The sequence below is a fragment of the Neophocaena asiaeorientalis genome, unplaced genomic scaffold (genome assembly GCF_003031525.2).
Source record: "Neophocaena asiaeorientalis asiaeorientalis breed wild unplaced genomic scaffold, Neophocaena_asiaeorientalis_V1.1 scaffold721, whole genome shotgun sequence".
NCBI classification, from domain to species: Eukaryota; Metazoa; Chordata; class Mammalia; order Artiodactyla; family Phocoenidae; genus Neophocaena; species Neophocaena asiaeorientalis.
This window is the reverse complement of record NW_020175365.1, coordinates 770,172-794,057: the sequence shown is the minus strand read 5'-3', so window position 1 is coordinate 794,057 and position 23,886 is coordinate 770,172. Positions and strand designations below refer to the sequence as shown.

The 23,886-nt window shown below is 44.3% G+C and overlaps 2 protein-coding genes and 1 pseudogene across 8 annotated transcripts in view; 2 read left to right on the top strand and 1 right to left on the bottom strand.

Annotated features, from left to right (window-relative positions):
- The window catches only part of ERICH2 (glutamate rich 2), a 30,631-nt gene extending 27,159 nt beyond the window's left edge, over window positions 1-3,472 (top strand). For all 6 annotated transcript variants that reach the window (XM_024765725.1, XM_024765722.1, XM_024765724.1 and 3 more), the window contains 2 exons: window positions 2,556-2,627; window positions 3,274-3,472. In XM_024765725.1, coding sequence (XP_024621493.1) covers window positions 2,556-2,627; window positions 3,274-3,395 — 194 coding nt within the window. In that variant the 3' untranslated portion in view covers window positions 3,396-3,472. The remainder of the gene's footprint in view (window positions 1-2,555; window positions 2,628-3,273) is intronic.
- Window positions 3,473-9,336: 5,864 nt separating this feature from the next.
- LOC112413672 (60S ribosomal protein L31 pseudogene) lies at window positions 9,337-11,999 on the bottom strand (annotated as a pseudogene).
- Window positions 12,000-21,470: 9,471 nt separating this feature from the next.
- GAD1 (glutamate decarboxylase 1) overlaps window positions 21,471-23,886 on the top strand; it is a 40,348-nt gene continuing 37,932 nt past the window's right edge. Inside the window, exons 1-2 of one of the 2 annotated variants that reach the window (XM_024765708.1) lie at window positions 21,471-21,638; window positions 23,100-23,244. In XM_024765708.1, the coding sequence (XP_024621476.1) occupies window positions 23,163-23,244 (82 nt within the window). In that variant the 5' untranslated portion in view covers window positions 21,471-21,638; window positions 23,100-23,162. Of the gene's footprint in view, window positions 21,639-23,099; window positions 23,245-23,886 lie in introns of those variants that run through there. The other variant, XM_024765709.1, reaches the window with a different exon arrangement.

Sequence of the window (23,886 nt, the reverse complement as noted above, 5' to 3'; positions counted from 1 at the left end):
ACTTCTGCTCACAGGCAGCCCAAGATTCTACAAAAATAACTTTTAAGCCTTGAAGACCTACTCTGTCAATTATAATAATTGTAAATGTTTAAGAATAATGGCCTGAAAACCAAAATGGTTCTCATCATTATGGGTCTAACAGAAATACAGATGTAGCTTCAGAAAAGGAAGTTCCTATAAAGTTTTCTATTTATTTTTTTGCGGTACGTGGGCCTCTCACTGTTGTGGCTTCTCCCGTTGCGGGGCACAGGCTCCGGACACGCAGGCTCAGCGGCCATGGCTCACGGGCCTAGCCGCTCCACGGCATGTGGGATCTTGCCGGACCAGGGCACGAACCCATGTCCCCTGCATTGGCAGGCAGACTCTCAACCACTGCGCCACCAGGGAAGCCCTCTATTTATTTTTGAGTAAAATAAATCACCCTTTCTTATTAGCCTAGAGTATAATTTTATCAGGGCATAAAAGGACTGCTTCCTATTCAGTTGTCTATATTCATTTATTCCTTTTTGGTTTTTTTTTAATGTTTTAAAGGCTCCATCTCTGTGTCAGGTACTCTCTTAGGGCTGCAACAGTGAACAAGACCAACAGTCTGTCTACCCTAGCATAGCCTCCTGTCTGAGGGCCTTAGAGCTCCATGGGCAGCAGAATCCCCAGCTCCCTGCCCCAGCCCTTCAGCCAGAAGGAGGCATCTACTGCACACTTAGGAGGGAACCAAGCCTTTCTTCAGGCCCAGAACCACTCCAGGAAAACTAATAATATTTATTCAGCACCTACCATGCACCAAGGACTAAACTAAGTATTTATCTTTATCCATATTATCTGTTTGATTCATCAGAACAGCCTGATGTGGTCAATAGTATTATTACAGATAAGGGAACTGAGGTACAGAGGCATTAAATGCTTTCCCCAAGGTGACCCAGCTAGACAGTGGCAGAGCCAGGGTTCACATCTGACAGTCTTTCTTCAGGGTCCATACCGGCCTCTGCTTATGGGCCCCGGTTGGGAAACAACTCCCAGAACATCAACTGCATGTGCTAAGGGCTTCTCTTGCCTTTTCACAAACCCTACTGGCCTGTCAAAGCGTTTTTTATTTATCACCCAGGATGGATATTGCAGGGCTAAGCTTCAAAGCAGATACCTTTCCGTCACTCTGACAATTGCCAGCATTTTTTGTTAAACGCTGAGAATAGCTGATGCCATGCTCCACTCCCATGGAATAATCCTAGCTCCAACATGAAACTTTCTAAGCTGTGTTCCAAGGAATATTAGTTCAAGATCTCTTAGTAAGTGTTCCACCAGAAAAGGATTCCATGGGGATAATAAATTGGGGAAACCACACTCTCCTCTCTGTAAGATCCATCATAGTTCTGAGCATATTAATGGCTATGTAAAATCCTGCAGTTACTCCTTACTATAAGCTTTACCTGATTAACTTCATTAGCCTAGTTTCCCAAATGCATATTAACATCTTAAGAAACTAGTATCTCAAGGAGCAAGTTGGAGAAACTCTGCTCTAGAAAGAGGCTTAGCCTCAGAGAAAGATTTAGACTGCTAAATTATTTTAGTCGAAGTGAAAATGTACAAACAGTCCCTTTTATCAGAAGCCTTAAAAGATGTATAAATACCCCTAGAAGCCTTAAAAGCATGTTCTGAGCAGGTGCACATTCATGCTAACCCAGATTGATGGTACATTGTTATATATTAGGAATTAGGAACTAAAGACCTTGGTTTAGTGTGTCAGGATGAAAGCCATATGGGGTGAGGCCCTCTGAGCCATTGGGGCCTAAGTGAACCATCCACAATTCTCTGTCTCACTGTTAGCCAGGCAAATAGCACGCTTGATGTTTCAGTGCCCCCTGGGGGCCATCAAGATATTACGCAGGAGTCACAACATTTAAATGGATGATGCAGAATTATGAATACACCTCAAGGCAGGTAGGAAGAAGGCAGAGAGAGATCTGTAGAGCAAGATCTGAAAAAATCAATAAACTAGCCTAGAAAACTCTGAAACAAAAGGTGTAAATCTTTCTGGGCTCCAGGACATTGGTAACATACTAACAGGCCTAAAAAGAAATCTATTGATATGATCCAAAGGAAAGATGACACATTCACATAAAGGATCAGCAAAAAGGAATAAATAGCACTTAAAAACAATGGGTCTGATGAAGAGGTGAGAGTGCTGTTAAGTAGGCAATGACTAGGGTGTCATTAATAAAGTCTCCATGTTTTGCGGGATTTGCACCTTGTTTGGGGAATGCTTATAGTCAAGAAACACTTTGGCTACAGGCCCATGAGGGAAGCCTCATAGTGATAGAGATTTCCTTCTTTGGACAGGAGGTAGAAACTAGAATGAGGATTATTTCCCTTACAAAGCACCTAAGATAAGTAGAACAGTTTCTCTATTTGCGCTTAGATATACCCATGGTATAATTGTTGGTGGTTTCGCTTTGTGCATTTTCACTTACTCTCATTGACAGTTTCAGTCTCATTCTGAAGAGGCTGTTTGCTGAAACACTTCAAACACTAATAATATGCATTCTGTTGTCCATTTTCAGTCCTAATCTATGAACCAGAAAATCCTGAGGCCAAGGAGTTTTCCTCACTTATTGAAGAAATGCTGCTGATGGGTAAATTTAAAAATTGAAATTACTTCTTTCTCATAGAACTATGAGCAGTCACTATTTAAAAATCCATTGCCCCAGGAGATTGGCAAAGTACATCCTCATGAAGTGGTTAAGAAAAGGCTAAATGATCATCTTGGATGGTTTCATGAAACCGGCTTGTCCTCTGTGGATGGTCAAGATGACTCCCTTTCCTCTGTGGGGTGGAACTGCCCAAGCAAAGCAGGCTCCCTGGGCACAAGGTATTGGGCACTGAAAGAGTCCTCAGAGGGAACAGAACCTGCTAATTGCGCCAGGCACTAAAGGGATTATCCCACAGTTCCAAGCAAAGCCAGTACCCTCTAAATCACCCTGAATCTCACTTTACTCTTATTCTATTTAAGTAAGAATTAAGTTGACAGTAGTAAAAAATATTTTTATAGACCAATGTTTTAAATTTATTTTAAATCCACAAAGATCTTTATGCCAGTAAGAATATGTTCTTCTTTGTACTACTGCTTTGACCCTACATGCAGTTAGCAAACTTCAGCTCAGTTCTCACATTCCAAAAATATGTATTTCTTAGTGGCGGGGAAAACAAGGAGAATTGTGATTTTTTGAGGGTAGAAATACTAAGAAACATTTAAAGCAAGTCTTTTCCTTTCTGTGGCAGAGAAAGCTCAAAATCTGGAGGAAGATGATGAAGAGAGTGAAGAGGACAGTAGTGGTGAGAGTGAAGGGGAGAGCAGTGAGGATCCAAGTGAAGAAAGCTCTGATGAATGTGAAGATGGGTGATGACAGTTGCTGCTATAGTTTAATCTTCATGTATGTTCATTGCTGTATACTATGGAAATATAAAGAAGAGAGCTGCATTTCAGTCTAACTGTTCTTTATTTGGTACAGAGTTCTTTTAATTTATTCATATTAGTTTGAGCTCCTTCTTAATATTTAGATTTTAGCTCAAGGTGAGCTACTCAGAGAGGAAGTAATCATTGAAAACACATAGCACTAACTATGTGCCGGGTGCTGTTCTATATACATTAATTTGTTGAATCCAACAAACCTATGAGGTTAGCACTATTATCATCCCCATTCAACAGATGGAAAACTGAGGCCCAGAGAGGGTGAGTCATTTGCCCAGCATCATATACCTGTTGATCGGTAGAGCCTAGATTTGCATACGGACATTATGGCTCCGGAATCCATACTCCAAGCCCCTCCCATGTCCACTACTTTAGGCATTTTATATCATTTGTTTCATGTTCTTTATAGCACGTATCAGTACCTGAAGTTCTTATTTAATTATTTGTTCTTTTTTTTAAGGTTTTATTTTATTTTATTTTATTTTGGAGTATAGTTGATTTACAATGTTGTGTTAGTTTCAGGTGTACAGCAAAGTGATTCAGTTATACATATACCTATTCTTTTCCAAATTCTTTGCCCATTTATATTATTACAGGATGTTGAGTAGAGTTCCCTGTGCTGTACGGTAGATCCTTGTTGGTTATCTATTTTAAATATAGCAGTGTGTATATATGTCAATCCCAAACTCCCAATTTATCCCTCCCCTAATTTATTTGTTCTTTTTATCTTCTCCCTTCTTGTCAGAAAATGTAACCTCCATAAGCAGGACTTTGTCTTTTCACTGTTATATCCCTAGCAACTGGACAAGTGCCTGGAAAATAACGGGATGTGTATACCAAGTGAATGAATGAGGTGAAAGTTAATGACAATGTTTATATTCTTTCATAAAATATTTATAAGACTTTATTATACTATTTATGTATCAATCTACATTATTTTGCTGATTCTGTATTCCTTGATGAATTTCCACCACCTTCAAATTAGGTTGTAAGGTAACTGATGTAAAAATGAGAAAAATATTCCTAAATAATTTGTTTTGAGTGTGCCAATCTGATTTGGGGTTAGGCAGTTTGAAATTTTTATTCTTATATCAGCACAGTATCATGTCATATCCAAAATGCTTAAAGCATAATTCATTCTTTGGGCATTTTGTAGCGTGCTAACATTCAGAGGGAGGAATTAGGCCACACCATTTTATAGGAGTATGAAGTGAAGACAGGTATGTATAATCATCTAGTTACATAAATAGTCGGATAGCACTGAAGGGCTGGCTGATGGAGACCGCAAGAACCACTTGTTCTTTTCATTTGTGGGGTGTTTGTTATTCCTTCCTACCATAGGAAAACCATCGTATGTCAATCTGATGTCACTTACCTGATTTTGGAGCCCTCCCCATAAGAAGGTCATTAAATGCCCTAAAACTGATATTGCAGGCTAAATTAGTTACACTAGTGAAACTTTAGTTTTCTTTTAAAGGAACAGGCAAGTTCTGAAGAAAAAGCTCTGAACAAAAGACCATGACATCACAGACCATATTATAGCTACATCTAAGTATTTGCGAGGTTTGATCATGCAGGATAATCCATATTTATGGATATGTACCCTTTATCCGTATTCTTCATCCTACTTGCACTCCTTTTGTTTTTTTAAGTTTTTTTTATTTGATGTGGACCATTTTTAAAGTCTTTATTGAATTTGTTACAATATTGCTTCTGTTTTATGTTTTGTTTTTTTTGGCCGTGAGGCATGTGGGATCTTAGCTCCTCGACCAGGGATCAAACCTGCACCCCCTGCATTGGAAGGCGAGGTCTTAACCACTGGACTGCCAGGGAAGTACCCTACTTGCACTCCTTAATCAGTGTAATTTAGGGTGTTGGCATAACCTGACATAGGCATGCGTGTCTGTATGTGGTAGCTAAATATAAAATCTAATAGCTAAACATAATCTGCAAAGTATTTTTATATTGTTTTATGTACGTATTTTATATGATTTAACTCACCGGCTTCTCAGTCCTATGAGCAAGCTATCATATTGTCCCCATCAGTTACACAAATTGAATTTGGGATGCTGGGCATATCGAAGGGTACATATTAACTGGGGTAGTGGAATTCAGATGAGGAAATTAAGACTACGAGATGCTAGGTTATGTTTCAGTATGAGAGATCTAGTGAATCTTGAACCCGTGTTCTGTGCTGCTTCACATGTAGCTAAACTGTAGAAACTGTTTAATGAATCAGCAAACAAGTATCTATATAGACAGTTCAGTTCCAGACCTTTGCCTTCTTCAGAACGTTACAGTGGTGGGAAAGAATCCAAAAATTCAACTGTTTGCAAATGTACAAAATGTCCACTCAATGGACTTAAGATGGGAACCCACCAAAATAGTTTCATTTATTCAATCAATATTTACTGAAGGCCTACCAAGTATACCTGCTCTTAAAGAACACTGGCACAGTTGAAATGCAGGGTGATGGGAAGTCCAGGGTGTTAAGGGAGCATGCAGGAGGGGTACCTAACCTGGGCCAGGTGTCCAGGGAAAGCATTCAGAGGGAAGTGGAGTCTAAGCTGAGAAGGTAGAATGAGGGGGAATTAGCTACAAGAAGAGGATGTGGGGAAGAGCATTCTATCAGTAGATACATTCTGAGTCCAGAAAGTAAATAGGTATGGTTGGATCGCAAAATGAAAATGAACCAGTTAGAGCCGAGACAGATGAAGCTGTGTTCATAAAGGCGCTGGGAAATGGTGGATCTTACAAGCTGTGTTAAAGTTTGAACTTTATCCTTAAAGTAGTGGGAGGCCATTGAGAGATTTTAAGGAAAATAATGATTGTATTTTAGAAAGAGCATGCTAGTAGCCAGGTAGAAAAATATGTTCTCAAACTACAGGTCATGATCCATTGGTCAGATATGAAATCACTGTAGTGAGTCACCAATAGCTGGGGTTTTTTTTAATCTAAATACATAGAATAGAAAATAGCACACATTGCAAAAGAGTATATGGGAATCATAGTTTTGTGAAACTTTTCATTCAGAGTGTGTGTGTGTGTGTCCTAGATCTTGATGTGAAATGTATTTCTTCCTATGGATCTCCATTTTTAAATATATGAAAGTATAGAGAACAGACTGGAGTGGAATACAAAACTCCACTGTTACATAATTCTAGCAGTTCAGTACTGTAGCCTGAAAGAGGTAGTAGCAGAGACGCAGTGGAACAAAGATGTTATTTTAGAGGTAGAAAGAACAGACAGAAATTGGTGATGAATTAAATGTGGGGAGAGGTAGAGGTCAAGGATGACTCCCAGCTGGATAACTGGATGCATGATAGTGGTGATATCACCTGAAAAAGGAGCACAGAAAGAAAAGCAGATTTGCTGGAGAATATGGTGGTTCACTTACACAGGTTGAATATAGGAAGTATATTGTTTTCTATGCTGTAACAAATTAAAGCAACTTAGTGGCTTAAAACAGTACAAATTGATTATCTTACAGTTCTGGAGGTCAGAAATCCAAAATGGATCTCACTTGGTGAAAACCAAGGTATCAGCAAGGCTCCATTCTTTCTGGAGGCGCTAGGAGGGAATGTTTCCTTGCCTTTTTTTTCCAACTTCTAGAGCCCTCCTGCATTCCTTGGCTCAGGGCCCCATTCTTCCGTGTCCAAAACCAGCACTGTCTGACTGATGCCTTTTCGCATTGCCATCTCTCTAGCCCCCTCTCCCCTGTTGTGATTTTCGTGAAATTAGCATTTGTTAAGTAGACCACAAGGGAAAGTGAAATAGAGAAATTTATTACTCATGGGTCCTAGAGGAGGTACATGGCACAGGTCAAAGGGGCCACGGGGTGGGGGGTGTCAAGGTGCAGGAGAGAGTGGGCAGCAGGACCCTGGGTACATATCTTACTTAGGGTCTACAATTGACTGCTTTTGGGGTTCCTAGGCTAAGTCCAGATTGGTGGATTCAAACTAAAAAGAGCAGAGTTTTGGTAACCTCTGTGGAGGTCTTATCTAAGTGGGGTGCACAGGGGACGGAGCTGGGAAGCAGGAGAGACTATTTATCACCAGGGGCACTGGGAAAGTCATATCTGGGATTTATACTTACTTGTGAATCTGCAGGCTATTGTCTAGTACATGGGCTGTTATCTGGGCATGCACTTGAGGGAGAGGCTAGTGTCAGTTCAAGGCCCCTGTAGGCCACTTAGCCACTCAAAATGAATGCCAAGGCAGCAATATTATGAAATAGTTTAGCTAAATTCTCAACACCCTTCCTCCCTCTTCTACCTTAAAGGCTTGTAATTACTTTGGGTCCATCTGGAGAGTCCAGGGTAATCTTCCCTATCTTAATGTCAGCTGATTAGCAACCTTAATGACATCTGCAGCCCTAATTGTCCCTTGCCACGTAACCTAACATATTTATGGGTGCTGGGGATTAAGACATAGACATCTTTGGGAGGTGGGGGGATTATTCTGCTGGCCATAGGTAATATTGTGTGTTAGTTGTTTTGGAATTTATGGTATGGAGCTTGGAAGAGACACTTTGGCTGATGATATACACCTTATTTAGGAGTCTTAGGAGCTTAGACTCAGCGAGATAACACATAACAGAGATATCTCTTTAATTCAAGATAGTAATCAAAGGTAAGGCATTGGTAGCCCACAGAGAAAGTGTAGTCTGAATAGAAGAGGACTGAAAGTAGAATTATCTTAAATGATAAACAACATTTAAGTGGTAGTCCAGGAAAGAAAAATGCACAAAAGAGAAACAGAAGAAGAATAGCCAAGAGGAGAATCAGGAAAGCGAATATAGTAGATACCATTGGTCGCCTGCTTAGCATCATCCCTCCCTGCTTCTTTGCTAAGAGACCCCTGATTCTGTTCAGATATTCACTCCACACACACATAGCCATGGGACTCAGAAAAGATACCCTCAGACAATCAGTGTATGGCATTTCTCTGGTGACTATTACGGTTCCAAAAGTGGACATGTGGCCTCCATTGGCCCAGTCAGATCAAGGACTTTATTTCATGATTGGGAGGAGAACCTCTGGTTGGGAACCAGGAAGCATGCTGCGCTACTTACTGTTGGCAGCCATTTTGTGATCATGAGAGGAACTAATCTTAGGATGTTGTGGACAGTAAAGCAAAAAGAACCTAGATTCCTGGTGATGTTCAATCATGGTATCCATTGCTCTGGAGCCAGCCCTCCATTTGAGCTTACTGTTAAGTGAGATAAACTTTCTTATTGTTTAAACCAGTTTGGATTGAGGTTTCTTTTACCTGCTGCCAAAAGCATCCTAACTGACATCTGAGTACAGAAATCCAGAAAAGAGTTTCAAGATCTGGGAAGATCTACTTGGCCAGAAGTTATAGAGAGGACAAGTAAGGTAAGAACTAAAAAGTGTGATTGGACGGCAACAAAGAGGTGGTTGGTGACATTAGGGAGAGCAGTGTCAGTTGACTGGGAGAGGAAGGAGAGCCATATTTCAGTGAGTTTGAGTGAATTGGAGTGAGGAAAACAAAAATAAGGAGTTTGACATTGAAGGTAAGAGAAAAGACTAAGTGTTGTGGAGGACATAAGGCAAAAGGAGTATTATTTTTTAAATATTTAAGATGAGCATGTTTAGTAGGAAGGATGATAGTCATATATACTGATAGCCTATTATGTGTTAGGCACTGTACCATATGTTAATTCCACATGCTAATATTTTTAGTCTTCATAACACCTGCATGGGGGTAGATGTTATTATCCCCACTTACGTGTGAAGATATTGAGACCTAGGAAAGATTGAGAGTAACTTTCTAAAGATCATAAACCTGGGAATTGGCAGATTCAAATCCAGATCATTTGTTTTTGATGGTTTTATAACTGTCAATCAGAGGTCAGTTCTCATCCACACCGACTGAATGTAGATTTTTGGAAGTGGTGACAGATACATAGGTGACCAATGTATAGAGCTTGTTTGGTGAATCTTCATCCTCATTACATTTTCTGGACAGTCACACATGGATACAGTATGGGACGTTCCTTATTCCTTCAGCCCAGACAGCTTTGCTGAGCCTGGCGTCAATGGGCATATCTGGAATTCGCATCTCCTCCGTGGCAAATTTCCGAACCTCTATGAGTGCCCACGGGGTGTGCTCCTCGAAACCCACTCCATGGATGTGCTTGTGAATGGAGATGGTGTATTCTCTGGTCGCTACCTTATGGTTGGCAGAACGGCCCTTGTCCTTCTCACCACGCTTCTTTCAGAGCCATTCACAGGGGCCGGGTTAGAAAGGAAGAGCATAAGGTATTCCAAATCCAGATCATTTTACTCTAATGCCCTGCCCGTCACTGTACTTACCTCCCTAAGATTCCAGTAGAGAGGAGCAGATTGAAGAAAGGGGAGTGATTTATTAAGTAAAGACCATCTAATACCTTAGAGAATGTATATAACATAACCTTAGTGAGTGGCAGTTGGTTCCATCTGGACCACGCTCCAGCAGTCCAAACGTGGAATCAGAATTGCCTCTCTTTTGTGCTCCTCATATAGCCTTCAGTTACCCTTCATTTCTTTATATAGTTGACCCTTGAACAACGCTGATTTGAACTGTGCGGGCCCACTATACGTGAACTTTTCTCAGTAGTAAATACTACAGTACTATACGGTCCACAGTTGGTTGAATTCACGGATGCCAAACCACAGATGCCGAACGGTGGTTACTGAGGGCCAACTATAAGCTATACTCAGATTTTCGACGGCACGGAGGATTAGCACCACTAACCCCCATGATGTTCAAGGGTCAACTGTATATTAAGCAAGGTGATAACCTACATTCCCTTTAATTGAAGTGTGTTTTTTCCCTTTAATTATACCCTTGGTTAATTACATGTAAGGTATATGTAATTTTGGCATCTTGCCTGGAATATTGATGTTGGACAAGCAGGAGAGGGGGGTGGGAAGCACTTGACCAGAGCGCATGGTGCCAGATGTGAAGAAAAACCTGGATCCACTGGAAATGCTTTGCAGTTCTGGGCAAGTGTCCTATATTGTGCAGTATTGAGAATTCACAAGAGGCAAGTAAGATGTAGCCTCCAAGGCCACACTAAGGAGGACAAAGGTCTCTCTGATTGGCTTTCCTAATAAACTACCCAGCTGACTTGGGATATGTTACAGTGTGGGGTGGGGCTGTGTGTGTGCAGAAGTTGGAGAGGCTTGTTAAGTAAAGCACTGGGAGATGAGATGGACTTGCATAGCCTTGTTCGTAATGCACCCTTCTGAACCAGGAGACAGCCTATAGCAGACACTGGTTGATTCCCCCTCCAGCCTTTTCAACCTAGGTGATAAGTCTAAGCTAATCACGGTACTCCCATCCCACTTGCTACTAGTTTGTTTGTTTGTAACAGCTTTTAAATGTCATTGACATAAAAATTATATTTTTATATATATTTAGGGTGAACAACTTGATACACATATACATTGTGAAATGACCACCACAATCAAGCGAATTAACATATCCAGCACCTCTACATAGTGACCTGTGTGTGTGTGTGTGTGTGTGTGTGTTGAGAAGATTTAAGATCTATCCTCTTAGCAAATTTCAAGTACAGGCATACCTCAGAGATATTTCGGGTTCAGTTCCAGACCACCACAAAAATGCTAGTATCACATTAAAGTGAGGCACATGAAGTTTGTGGTTTCCCAGTGCATATGAAAGTTATGTTTACACTATATTGTAATCTATTAAATGTGCAGTAACATTATGTCTAAAAAAATAATACGCATACCTTAATTTAAAATACTTTATTGCTAAAAAATGCTAACCATCATCTGAGCCTTCAGCAAGTCATAATCTTTTTGCTGGTGGAGTTCGAAATATTGCAGAAATTATCAAAATGTGACACAGAGACACAAAGTGAGCAAATGCTATTGGAAAAATGGCCCCAATAGACTTGCTTGACCCAGGGTTGCCACAAACCTCCAATTTGTAAAAAAACGCAGTATCTGTGAAATGCAATAAAAATGAGGTAGGCTTGTGTATACAATAAGTATGTTAACTATCGTTACCATGCTGTACCTTAGATCTCCAGAACTTATTCACCTTACATAATTGAAACTTTGTACCCTTAGACCAATATCCCTTTACTACTAGTTATTACTAGACATGGACAGAACTCAGCCAGTCTCAGCTAATAAAACATGAGACAAGAAAGCATAGAGCCCTCATGCATACTTGCAGCATCTTAGAACCATGGGAAGCTTTATGCTGAAGTCAATGCTAAGGACAGCAGAGGAGAGAAAAGAAGAACCTGGTCCTTGATGACATTTTTATTGACAGTCATCTCTGGTTTAGTGCCTGCCCTACCTCTGAATATCCTACGTAAGACAATAAATTTTCTTACTGTTTAAGCCAGTTTGTTTCTGATTTTCTATTACTTTGCAGCTGAGAGCATCCTACTGTATGTATCTGCCACAGCATAGCAAGCATGACACCAATAACATCCTCTAAGACTGTAAGCCTAACTGGACTCTTCAGGGTACCATCAGGTCCCCAAGGGTCATGGCCACTCAAAGCCAAGGAAGAGGAATTGGCGGATCCTTGTGCCAGTTACAGGTGCAGGTATGTCAAAAGTAGAAATATGAAACTGGCTAGAATGTTTATCTCTGGGTTGTGCAAGTGAGGAGGGGAGGTAGGTAAGAAAAGCTTTACTTTTCAATGTATGCATTTTAATTTTTTTATCATAGGCATGTGTCACTTTTATAACTAAAAGCTTTTTATTGTGCTAAAATATACAATTTACCATTTAACCATTTTTAAGTACACAGTTCAGTAACACTTAGCACATTCATATTGTGAAATCATCACCACCATCCACCTCAAGAGCTTTTTCCATTTTCTCAAACCAAAACTTCGTACCCATTAAACAATAACTTCCCATTTCCCTCTACCCTCAGTCCTTGGCAACCACTGTTCTACTTTCTGCCTATGAATTTGACCTAGGTACCACAAGTAAGTGGAATCCTCCAGTATTTATCCTTTTGTGACTGGAGTATTTTACTCAGCATAATGTCTTCAAGGTTCATCTATGCCCTAGCATGTTTCAATACCTCATCCCTTCTTACGGCTAAATAATATTCCATTGTGTATATATATCTCACTTTGTGTATCCATTCATCCATTGATGGACAGTTAGATTGCTTCCACCTTTTGGCTATTGAGAATAATGTTGCTGTGAACATGTGTGTACAAATAACTGTTCAATACTAAAAACTTTTAAATTAAGCCTCTAATAGGGCAGGATGAAATCTGGGGGAAAAATTAATGAAAATGTTAACTATGGTTGTGTATGGGTGATGAGGTTATTTCATTTTAGTTCATTATAAAGTCACAGACTTTAACAATCATATATTAATTTAAAGGAAGAAATGTACTTTTTTTTAAAAAAAGAAAGAAACTTAAAAAGAAAGGATAAACAACAAGGTGCTACTGTATAGCACAGTGAACTATATCTAATCTTCTGGGATAAACCATAATGGAAAACCATAATGGAAAAGAATATTAAAAAAAGAATGTATACATGTGTATAACGGAGTCACTTTGCTGTACAGCAGAGACTGGCACAACGTTATAAATCAACTATACTTCAATTTAAAAAAAGACTAAAAAAAAAGTTAAAGTAAAACTGACCTTAGGAACAGAAAAGTTTACACAAGGAAGGGAGGAAATAGAGCAATATTCACGAATTGCCTATTGTACGTGAGGCATTTAAGCAGGCCTTAGTACACTTTTTGGTGTGCTGGAAGCTTCTGATGAGGATCAATACCAATAAGTAAATAAATAGGTCATTAAGTTCAGAAAAGAAATGTTGTCTGAGACAGAAATGCTGATCTTCACAGAACCTTAACCAGTTAGTACACTCACAAACTTGCTTACTCTTATGCCCAGTTGGATAAATTAAGTAGAAACAACTGCACATCATCACCTATAGCCTCCAAAAGACCTTGTTTTTTAAGAATTGATTATGTGTTGGATTGGCCAAAAAGTTCGTTCAGGTTTTGCCATAACATCTTCCAAATGAACTTTTTGGCCAACCCAGTAGTTCCTATTGTTGCAGAACTGTATCCAAAACAAAGTTTAATAGTTGGTTAACTTTCCTGAGCTCCTTCCCCTGCCTTTCAAACATTTAGCTTGCCCCCTCTTCTACTCTGTAACAAGACTTCTGGCGTTTCATGCCCCCAGGTCTCTAAATGTATCTTTGCCTCAAAGAAAAATTATTCTGAATGTCTTTCCATAAAAAGGATTACTTGAAAACAATCATCCTGTTAAGATGATGCATTTCACAGTTCCTTGTCTACCACTGGGTAGTGTGCTAGGAAGAAAATCGCTTTCCCATCATAATAGGCACCAAATTCAGTTTCATCCTGTTGGCATCTGAAGAACTGAGCCAAAGGTGGGGCAGAATACTTAAATCAGCAGACAACACCGTCATCCTACAAGCCACCTTCCCTTAGCTCACATCCCACCAATGAAAGAAAATAAGAGGAAAAATATTAAAAATCCTGTGTACTAAATGGAATTAAAAGAATACTTTTGAGAAACTTGTCTCAAAACAAACTTGCAAAACTGAGATCTTTTGCCACCTGTTAAGGCAGGGGTTTGAATACTAATGTAACTGGCTGCTCCTTCATAGGCTAGTTGAGGTCTCCTAGGTAGTTCTGACTTCGGGGGACTTATTTCTTCCTTGTCTACTTTTTCTTCTCACCTCCTTATCTGAATCCAGATGAAGAAAAGAAAGTGATGCAAAACGACTGCCCATGGTCATTCTGCAGGCACTAGGTGACTTCCAGATGGCCACCTGAAGATCTTAGGAATATATTGTCTATTCAGATGCACAAAATAAAAACCAGCCAAGTATGCAGTGGGTGGTTATAGTGTTCCAGGAACCATTCTGTGCTGGGGATACATTGGTTTAAAAAGAAATCCCCGCCCTCATGGAGCTTTCATTTTAGTGAGAAGAAAGAAGCAATAAATAAGTAAAATATACAATATGTCAAGTGGTAAAGACAAAAAGAAAGTGTTAGAGGAAAAAAACAGGCTGGAATAGGGATTTCTATGACCGGGGGAGATTTGTAAATTTAAATAGAGGGATAAAGGAAGGTCATTGAGAAAATAACATTTGAGCAAAAACCAGAATGAGAAGGAACAAATCCTATGGATACGTGAGGGAAGAGCTTTCCAAGCAGAGGAATATTTATTGCCAAGTCCCTGAGATGGGAACATGCCAAGAATGTTTAAGAAACAACAAGAAGGTCAGTGTCATTGGGGCAGAGTGAAGACATTGGCACAAAACTGGCTCCCTTTCACCCCTTCTCAGCTGAGTCTGAATGTGCCATCAGAAAATTTTCTCCTCTAGGAATCAAAACTCTCTGTAGATTAAAAGGCCTCTAAATCGCTGAAGAGAAAGCCTTCAAGTCCGTGTCAAGGGATGATGAAGCTCTACTGAAATGGGCAACAAAATGAAACACATATTAGGCTTAGCTTATACATCCAAGGAGAAAACATTTAAATGGATCAAAATCACTGTTGAACTAAGGGGAAAGAACAGGAGCCGGAGTTGACATACATTGAAATCCATAAACCAGGCATCACTGAACTTGTGAACATGGGTTTTATGGACATCAAATAAGACAGCCCACAAAACTAATGTTAGCTCCCATTTTATTGATGAGAAAATTTAGACTGAGCATTTAAATAATAGCTGATAAGTAAAATTGAGATTTGAACTCAAGTCTGACTAAAGTTATTGATTTTCCTCCTGTTAACAAGCTGCCTTGAAGACCTCAAGAGGTCCTTGAGTCCATAGCATTCACAACAGGAGAACATTGCCCTGTGAGAAGAGTCATGAAACACTACTAATTAATTATTTCAGATGAATGAAGCCTTATCTGGTCTCATCTGATACCCTAACCCTGCCATTATGGGAGTCCAGAGAGATTAAGTGATTTTCCAAGGCCAAATGATTATTATGTGGCAGAGCTGGGAGGCCTCACTGAGCAGTGCACAGGGCACTGAGATGGAAGGGAGAAGAGTTTCCAGCCTGATTCTCACTAAGTATGTGCTCTGGGAAATCCTGAAACTTCTCTGGACTTCAGTTTCTTTGTCTGCAAAGCAGACGATCTCAGGTGATGCTTAAATGAGAATTCAGACAATAAACACACTGCATAATTTCCAGGAGATTTATTTTTCACCTCTATAATATAACTATTTCTGTAGTCATGATTCTAAAGCGAGAGACAGAGACGTCAGAGGTCGCTAACGTGCCCCACCCTCTCCACCACCGCTATTAGGCCAGACTGGGCCCACCCACAGTAAGCGATCCTGGGCAGCCAACACCAAGACCTTCTCTGAGTTCCACCTTGGTTCTCCCCGGCAGCCTTGGTGTGAGAGGCTGTATTCGTCAGCTACTGCCACGGAAATGATGCATCACACATTACCTCAAAACTCATGGATTTGCAGTTCAGCTCTATTCCTGTGTCCAAAGCAAATCACATGGCCAAGTCCGATATCAAGGTTGGTGTGTTTGTGTGGCGGGGTGGGGCTGGGGCGGGGGTGACGGCGGGGAGAGTATACCGTTCTGAATTCAGGGAAGAAAACAAAAGTTTTACCAGTTCAAGTCTTCCCGTGCTTCAATGCATGTCTGTGGTTTATCCCTAGCTATGTAGTTGAGACAATGTGACTATAGCCCCAGTGAAAAGATATTGACCATCATTTAATCTGCATATTTAGGTACTTTCTGAGATTTCAAGTTGTTGCAGTTCTAAAGGATCCTTGACTCATCCAAAGGCAGAGAACACAAGACCTCAGCCTTGTACCTGAAAGTAAGAAAGAACGAGCTCCAGGTAACTAATTGGGAAAACCCAGGGCACTGATTTGCAGCTGACACAGGTGAGAACCTTGGGTGTGAATAAATTCCAGTGAGCTCTTACTTGTTAGTTCTTGACAAGAAAGAAACTGAGCTAGAACAGCAATGATGAATCCCACCTGTTAAGCTTCTGTTTTCTCCGCGAGTAACTGGCCAAGGATTAGGCCAGATAGGGAAGGAATCTGATCAGGAATAGAAATTTATCAGATTCTCCACAACTAAGTCAGAACCTTCCAGAACCTCTCATACACAGCAGTCCTAGGCACCTACATCTGAAAGCAAGGGCTAAATACCTGTTATTCTAAATAGTTCAAGAGCTTTTACACTGAAAAAAAAATAGATAAAATACAGTTGACCCTTGTACTACACAGATTTGAACTGTGAGGGTCCACTTAGATGCGGATTTTTTTCCATAGTAAATACTACAGTACTACATGATTTCAGGTTGGTTGAAAGTGTGGATGCAGAATCTAAGATACAAAGGAACCGTGGATGTTGAGGAACTCTGTACATGGAGGGCCGACTCTAAGTTATACGTGGATTTCCCACTGTGGTGAGGGCTGGCTCCCCTAACCCCCGGAGGTTGTTCAAGGCTCAACTGTATCGCTATTCCATACTCTGTTTCACTAAAAAGCATCTCATTTGGGAAATCATCTTTCTTCATCCCACTCTTTTGGGAAAGGACTGATTTTGCCTTCGTTTTTGTTGAGAGAACTGAAAACATAGATACATCTTAGAAGCTGTCAGAATTGCAATCCAGACCTGTTATTTCCCTGGTGTCCAGTTTTGCAGTGAAACACCTTGCCTAATTAATACCAGAGTTCCTGTCCTGAGGCTACCTTTAAAGAGCAGCTCTGTGGGAAAGAGTTGGATACTCTGCATCCCCTCCTCTTTCACCAAAGGGACAGAGATTCTGAGTGTTTCCAGCCACTTCCGGCAGCATCTCTCGGCATTTAAAAAAAAAAAAAAGGGCCCTGCTTTGTGAAATATGGCAGAGTATGAGTGAACTGGAAAGGGCCTGCCAGCAGTTTTCCTTCAAGAACTGCTCCCTTGTGGAACCCGTTGTTCCCTCAGAAATTGTAATCTATCGCCACCTGGCGGTCCCTCCGTCGTCGTGTTTGAAATAGCGAGAACTGGGCGTCTTAAGATGTGCCCCAATACAAATTACTCTGTCCTCTTTGATTAATTTCTTTAATATTAGAATATTTTCATCTTCTGAATAGCAAGGGGGAAGGGACCATGTGACGATTATCTGAGGAACTCAGCGCTGTTCTTTAGAAGAAAAGGTTGTAATTTCCGGAGTCCTCTCTGGCGGCGTTCTGGCTGGAATTCTCCTTCTCTCGCCACACTTTTAACCCTTTCCCATCTTCCAGGAGTGAGTGTGACGTCGTCTGTTGCGGGTAGGGGTGTTGATTTAGCTATGGTTCCCAAAGAAAGTCCAGAATGATTTGGGGAACTATCTTTAAAGTACACGAACACACCGAATAGACCTTCGCTCCCACTTACGAAAAGCCGAGTGTACGGTTAACGCTGCCCACAGCCCTCGTCTCGGGAGACAGACGTTTAAAAGGTGAGGACTGCCATTTTTTCCCCCTCTATTTTGGTCGTAAATTAGATGCTTAAAATAGACCTTAACGAGCAGGCTGAAATGAACCAACACTGTGGCTCTAAATTACCTTTCCTGGAGGCTAAAAATGCTAAATGCGTTAAAAAAAAAAAAAAAAAAGATTGACGTTTCATATTTACTCACCTGACGCGGACCATATTTTACGCATAAAAAATCTCCCCCGCAGCCCATCTGGGTGCCCCTTCCACTCCTTACTCCACCCACTCGCTTTTTTTCCTTTGACGAAAGGCTCATCTCCAAATCCAAATCCACTTGGAATATCTTTAAACCTCCCGGGGAAAGGGCATTGTGGGCGGAGGGTCGTATTCCCAAGTCCCAACCATCCTTAACCTAAAGGAAGGTTGTCCTCGGAAGACATAATCGAGTAGCCTGGGTTGCAGGCTGGCAAAACCTCCACGCCCGGCAGAGAGAGACCAGAGGGGTCGCCCTCGCCCCCTCCTTCTTCTGCCTCTGGACGTCTTGTTCCCATTTCTTCAAAGCGCTAAACCTTCGATCAAATGCAAACGAAACAGCTGGGCGGATACTACTCCCTTCCGGGCCACCCCTCACCACCGGCAAGAGTCCCCAGAGAGGATATCTTTTTCCCACCCCCAATATCCAAAGCATCTTCCCCCGGGAGTCATAAAAGATAAAAATAAGAGTGGAAAAATACCGACAAAAATATAGATCCCCAAATATTCTGAAGAGCCGAAAGACAACCACAACGACCCTCCTTGCAAATTCTTACCGGAGAGGCAAGAATGGGGCGACATACTCCACCACCACCGCGCCCCAACAAGGGAAACAAAACCCAGCAGTTACTGCGGGGAGGCGGATGGGGAGAGCTGGGCGGGTTTCCTAAATGCTGGAGACCTAAGCGGACTAACCCCGAGGCTTAAGCGACCAAACCGTGGGCTCTGTCCTTGGTGCTGAAAGAGCCGTGCCCTGAGTCCGAACTCGCTGTGCTGAAACTGGAATTCCAGGCCTTCGGTTCCTTACCATCTCCGCTGAGCCCAAGAGTCTGGGTTGGAATGAGAGATAATTGGAAACTAAATCAAAGCCATGAAGTCCCCAACTCTGTTACTCTTCCCGCCTAACTGGAATGTTCATGAGTGCAGGGATAATATAAATTGCTGGACAGTGTAAGCTCCATGAGAACAGCGCCTAGCACAAAGTAGGTGATTAATAAACATCCGTTTAATTAATTACTAATATTAAACATTTTAAAATTAAGGACGAGCAAGAATCTTCATTCCTCCCTTCCCCCCTACATAAAGGAGAAAGGGAGGGATGTCCTTGCAGCTGGACGGACTCAGCTTTAATTTGAGACACACAGTCTTGTAGGAGATTTCTTTCTCCGGCGAGATTATTTTATTGGCTAAAACGTTAGGGGTGAGCGTTTTGGACACCGGGGTCAGAAGAGGGAGTGGGTGGAAATTTCTCAGTCTGATGCCACAGGTTAAGGTAAACGAATCTTCCTTTCTGGGGAATCTCGGATCTTAGGAGAAGGCAGAGGAGACAAGGTGAGCGGGCGTCTTCCTGGTACGGCACACCCTGAGAGGAGCGGGGATTTGTTGCCTCCTCCCGCCGGCCTCCTTGCCCCAGGGCGTCTTGAATGATCGAGCACTAGCACCGGGCTCCCTGATTGGTGCAACCATTTCTTTTAGGAAGGCTCGAGGAAGGGGCGTGGGTGGAATTCCGAGCCTAGTCTCGTAGTAAACCGCGCATTCCAAGCGTGGCAGAGAAGCTGCGCGGTGCGCAGTTTGAAGGGTTGTTTCCTGCGCGGAGTGGGCACGCCCACCCTGCCCAGTCGTGAGCCCTGGCGCCCGGTGCTGCTGTTACCCACGCCCGCCGTTCGGGATGCTTTTCCATCCTTAAAAAGTACCCGAGTTCTTACTGTAAGATGGAAGAGAGGGCAACAGTATTTCCTTTAGTATCAAGGGCAACGCGGTTATTTCAAACCTCACAACGAGATCCCTCGTACTAATCGAATTCCGTCTTCTCAGGGCTGAATCGTCGATCTCCCTTATGGAATATTAAGTGCTTTGTAAGATTTTCGGCATCCCCACTGTGTCATGGTGAAAGGCAATAAGATATTCAGAGAGAAGGGTCGGGACTCCGGTGGGCCAGCAAGGCCGCAGACGTGTCCATATATAACCCCTGCCTGCTGCACCGCAACAGGGAAAGGAAAAAGAAAAAAAAATCACTGCGAAAACGAGTAAAGGAATCACTGGTTACACGGTGTCACCCAGACCCAAAGATCAACTTTGTTTTGCCCTCAAGAAAAAGAAACTGAGGTAGAGGAAAGAGGAGAACAAAAATTAGAGACGAGGGTGCCTGAGGGATGGCTTGAAAAGGCCAGAGAATAAACAGCCCCGCCAGCCAGTCTGGTTGTTGGCTCTGGCGCACGAGGAAAGCCCCGGCCAGCATAGGGCCTCTCGGTCTCTGGCCGCCTAGCGCCATCTGGTGGACATTTTTCCGTGAACGTCTTTTTACCGTGAGGGGCTTTCCGAACCAGGCAGTTCGTTAAATACGTTTAAATATTGCAAAAGGAGAATTCTTAAAAAGCATGAAATCGAAGGGGGAGTGGAGGGGAGTGGGTCTAGGCATAGAGGGCCGGTCCGCTCCCCCCACCCCACCCCCAGGACACCTCTATGCTCGGGTTCCCCTTGTGTGTGGAGCGGCACTCGTGCGTGTTATTAACCTTCAGATATGATCAATCAGGAGGACTCCTTTCCCCATCACCAAGGGAACCAAAGCTAGGAGGGAGCGTACAGTGGGTTGGAAATCGGACCCTTTTCTCTGCGGAGGCAGTGGGTAGCTGAGCTCAGATGAAGTACTTGGGGAGGCTCTGAGCTGGATGAGGAAACTGAAATGAAAAGGAGATGGAATCCTCTAGGGTCTGAGTGTTCCCCCCTCGTCTCTGCCTTCTTTGCTTTCACGACAATCCTGGCTCAGTAGAGAGCCAGCAAGGACACGACCCAGAACGCGGTTTCGCTCAAGGAGGCATCGTGGGGTCGTAGAGCTGGAGGAACCGCGGGGAGAGTAATTGAGGCAAAGCTACTGCTCTTGTCTTCTCGAAGGTATGGTAGTGGGGGAGAAGAAAGGGAGGGAGAAGCGCTCAGCGAGGCAGAATTCTTCATAGAAATTCTCTCTTGCCTCGCCTTACCCGACACTCTGCCAATTTCAAAAAATAGAGCGTGTTGAGTACGGTCTGGATTACTCATAGGGCTCTTTCTTTTTCTTTCTTTCTCTTTCTTTCTTTCTCTTTCTTCCTTCCTTTTTTTTTTTTTTTTTTTTTCCGGGCGCAAACCCGTGATCTGGATTTATAATCGCCCTACAAAGCTCCAGAGGCGGTCAGGCACCTGCAAGGAGCCCCACCGCTCTGCCGAGCTGCCCCCGCAAGCAGCGGCCTCGTGATTCCCCTGCTGAGCCGGTCCCCGCCTCCCCACTCCGCCTCCGCCTCCCCCGAAGCCAAGAAGCCGCCTCTTCGGTTTGCTCTTTTCTCTTCCTGGAGCTCCCGTGCGGGACGGTGCTAGCGAAACAGAGGCGGCAGCTGGAGGTGACGCCGGGCAGATTACGCCTGTGGCAGAGCCGGGCCGAGCCGGGCGGATTGCTGGGCGCTACGCAGAAGAGCGACCGGAGCGCACGGCTTGCTGTCTCCCAACCTAGGTGGGTAAGCGCGCGGCTGCCCGTACCTTCCCAGTACCCAGACGCGACTGTTAGCTGGGTCCTCTTCACCCGCGGTTTCTTGCCCAATCCCCACCACAGTGTCTGCCATCTACCCTCCCGAGATAAGTGCGTCCCACCCGCCCCAGTCCTGACTCTCCGTTCCTGCGCGGCGCAGAGACCTCAGCCTTCTCAATCATCCTATCCCCATCAGCGAGATTCATGCCCCGGGGACGCACAGAGGCTGAGGCTCGCGCAGAAGTGGAGCGAGAGCGATTTCCCCCTCCGCTTCCCGGCTGCGAGCGCCGGTCTCACCAATGGGCTCCTGGCCAGCAGCAGCCGAAGGCGCGACTCAGAGCGGTAACCTGTTACTTCCCCAGAAGCCCCGGCCTCCCCGCTGCCTGCTCTGCTGGGCGAGTGCGCGCGCGGAGCTAGATGCGGAGTCCTATGCAGGGTCTGGAGGCCGTGGCCGGCGGGCGCTACTCTGCAGGCTCTTAGATGTACCCAGATTCGCCCGCACTCTCTGTCCCCTGGCCTTCGGAAGCCATCGCACCAGCGCCGAGCGCGGAGCAGGGGCGCCGCGCACCTATCCTTGTCTGCCACCTCTCGCGCGCTGGGCGCAAGTTCGTTTCCCCGGTGACGTTCCCCTTTCTTGCCTCTCTCACCCTCTCCGGGTCTGTACAGCGAGAAATCCGGGGACCTCAGAGAGTTGGGTGGAGAGGAAATACAGAAACAAGGATAGAGCCCCGTTCTTGGCTTCGAGATGACTCAAAGCGGGTGGGGCAAGAGGGAGACAAGCGAGGTTCCGACTCGCTGCTTTCTGGCTGTCTGGACTACAAGGTGACTGTATTTCTACCCCAGCCAAGTCCGAGGGAGAACGTAAAGACATGGACCCTTTTTTCCCTCTCACCTTGTCTCACCAAAGTCCCCGGTACCCGGAGCAGTTAGCCTCCTTCTTTCCAGGGAATCAGCCAGACACAACAAGGGGAACCAGACACCGAACCAGACGTGCCCGCCCCGTGCGCCCTCCTCCCCCGCAACACCCGCCTGCCCGCCCGCCCGCCGACTGCTGAGAGCCCAATAGTGCTTGTCGCGGCTAGGCTGGAAAACCGCGCACTGAGCCTCCCTAGCCCTCCTAGCCCAGTCCCCCGCACCCGCGCGACCTGCACTGGCCTTGGGCTCTTCTAGTCTCAGCGCTGCGCTCCAGGTCGCCCCGCCGCCAGACTGGAGAGCCACCCCGGGCTACATTGCGGGCGCCCGAGTCCCCAGCTCGCGTGCACGTCTCTTCCTCCCCCCGTCCCCAGCCCGGCGCACCCCGACCCAGCCCGCTGGCTGCCGTTCCTCTAGCCTCTGTCTCCTGAGCCCGGACTTAAGCGGGAGCGTCCGCGCCCCCGACCGCTCAATCGCCTCCCGCGCGCCGGACCCCTGAATCCCTCCCCGTGCAGCTCTCGCTTCTCTTTGCAGCCTGTTCCTAAGCCCGGCCGGCCGAGGACCCCGGACAGCAGAGGACCGGGGACAACCGAGCAGATGGCGTCTTCGACCCCTTCTTCGTCCGCAACCTCCTCGAACGCGGGAGCGGACCCCAATACTACCAACCTGCGCCCCACAAGTAGGTCCTGCTCCAGTGTCCTATCAAATGGACTGCGTGGAAGATGGGAGCGCTGGGACGTGAGGAGGCTGCGCTGGCAGAAAGGGAAGGGGGAGCGCGGTGATGATGGAGGCTAGAAAGAAATGGGGCCCTGACCCAGGTCCCGACCAAAGGTCGTTCGACTGCCAGGGATGCTAGGCGATTCCAGGGCGCTAAGGCAGTGGGAACCATGCAGGGTCGGAGCGGTGGCGATCCTTGGAGGCTTCGCTGCGGGGGAAGGACGCGCGGCGAGAGTGTTGTTTTTGTGTGTGGTTTCTTTGCTAGGTGGGACGACGGGGGTCAGCGCAAGGGGCGGTGTGAGGAGCTGGGAGTCTCAATGGGAATAGAGTCTTCTGTCTTCGGCTTTCGTTGAGCCGAGATCTGACCCTCTTCCCCTCCTTTACCCCTGCATTGTGCTCGAACTCTATAATCAGCGGAAATTTCGACGTTAATTGCAGCTTTTAGAAAACTCGGGGTCCCTAATTGCTCCAAATTTGCGTCGAGCTATTGACGAGTGAGGAAGAAGCCAAGGGCGAGACAGGAGCATAAAATGGTTTGAGATTAAGCCTCGACATTTTAGACAATTAATTACATTTCAGAGACAAAAAAAAAAAAAAAAAAAAA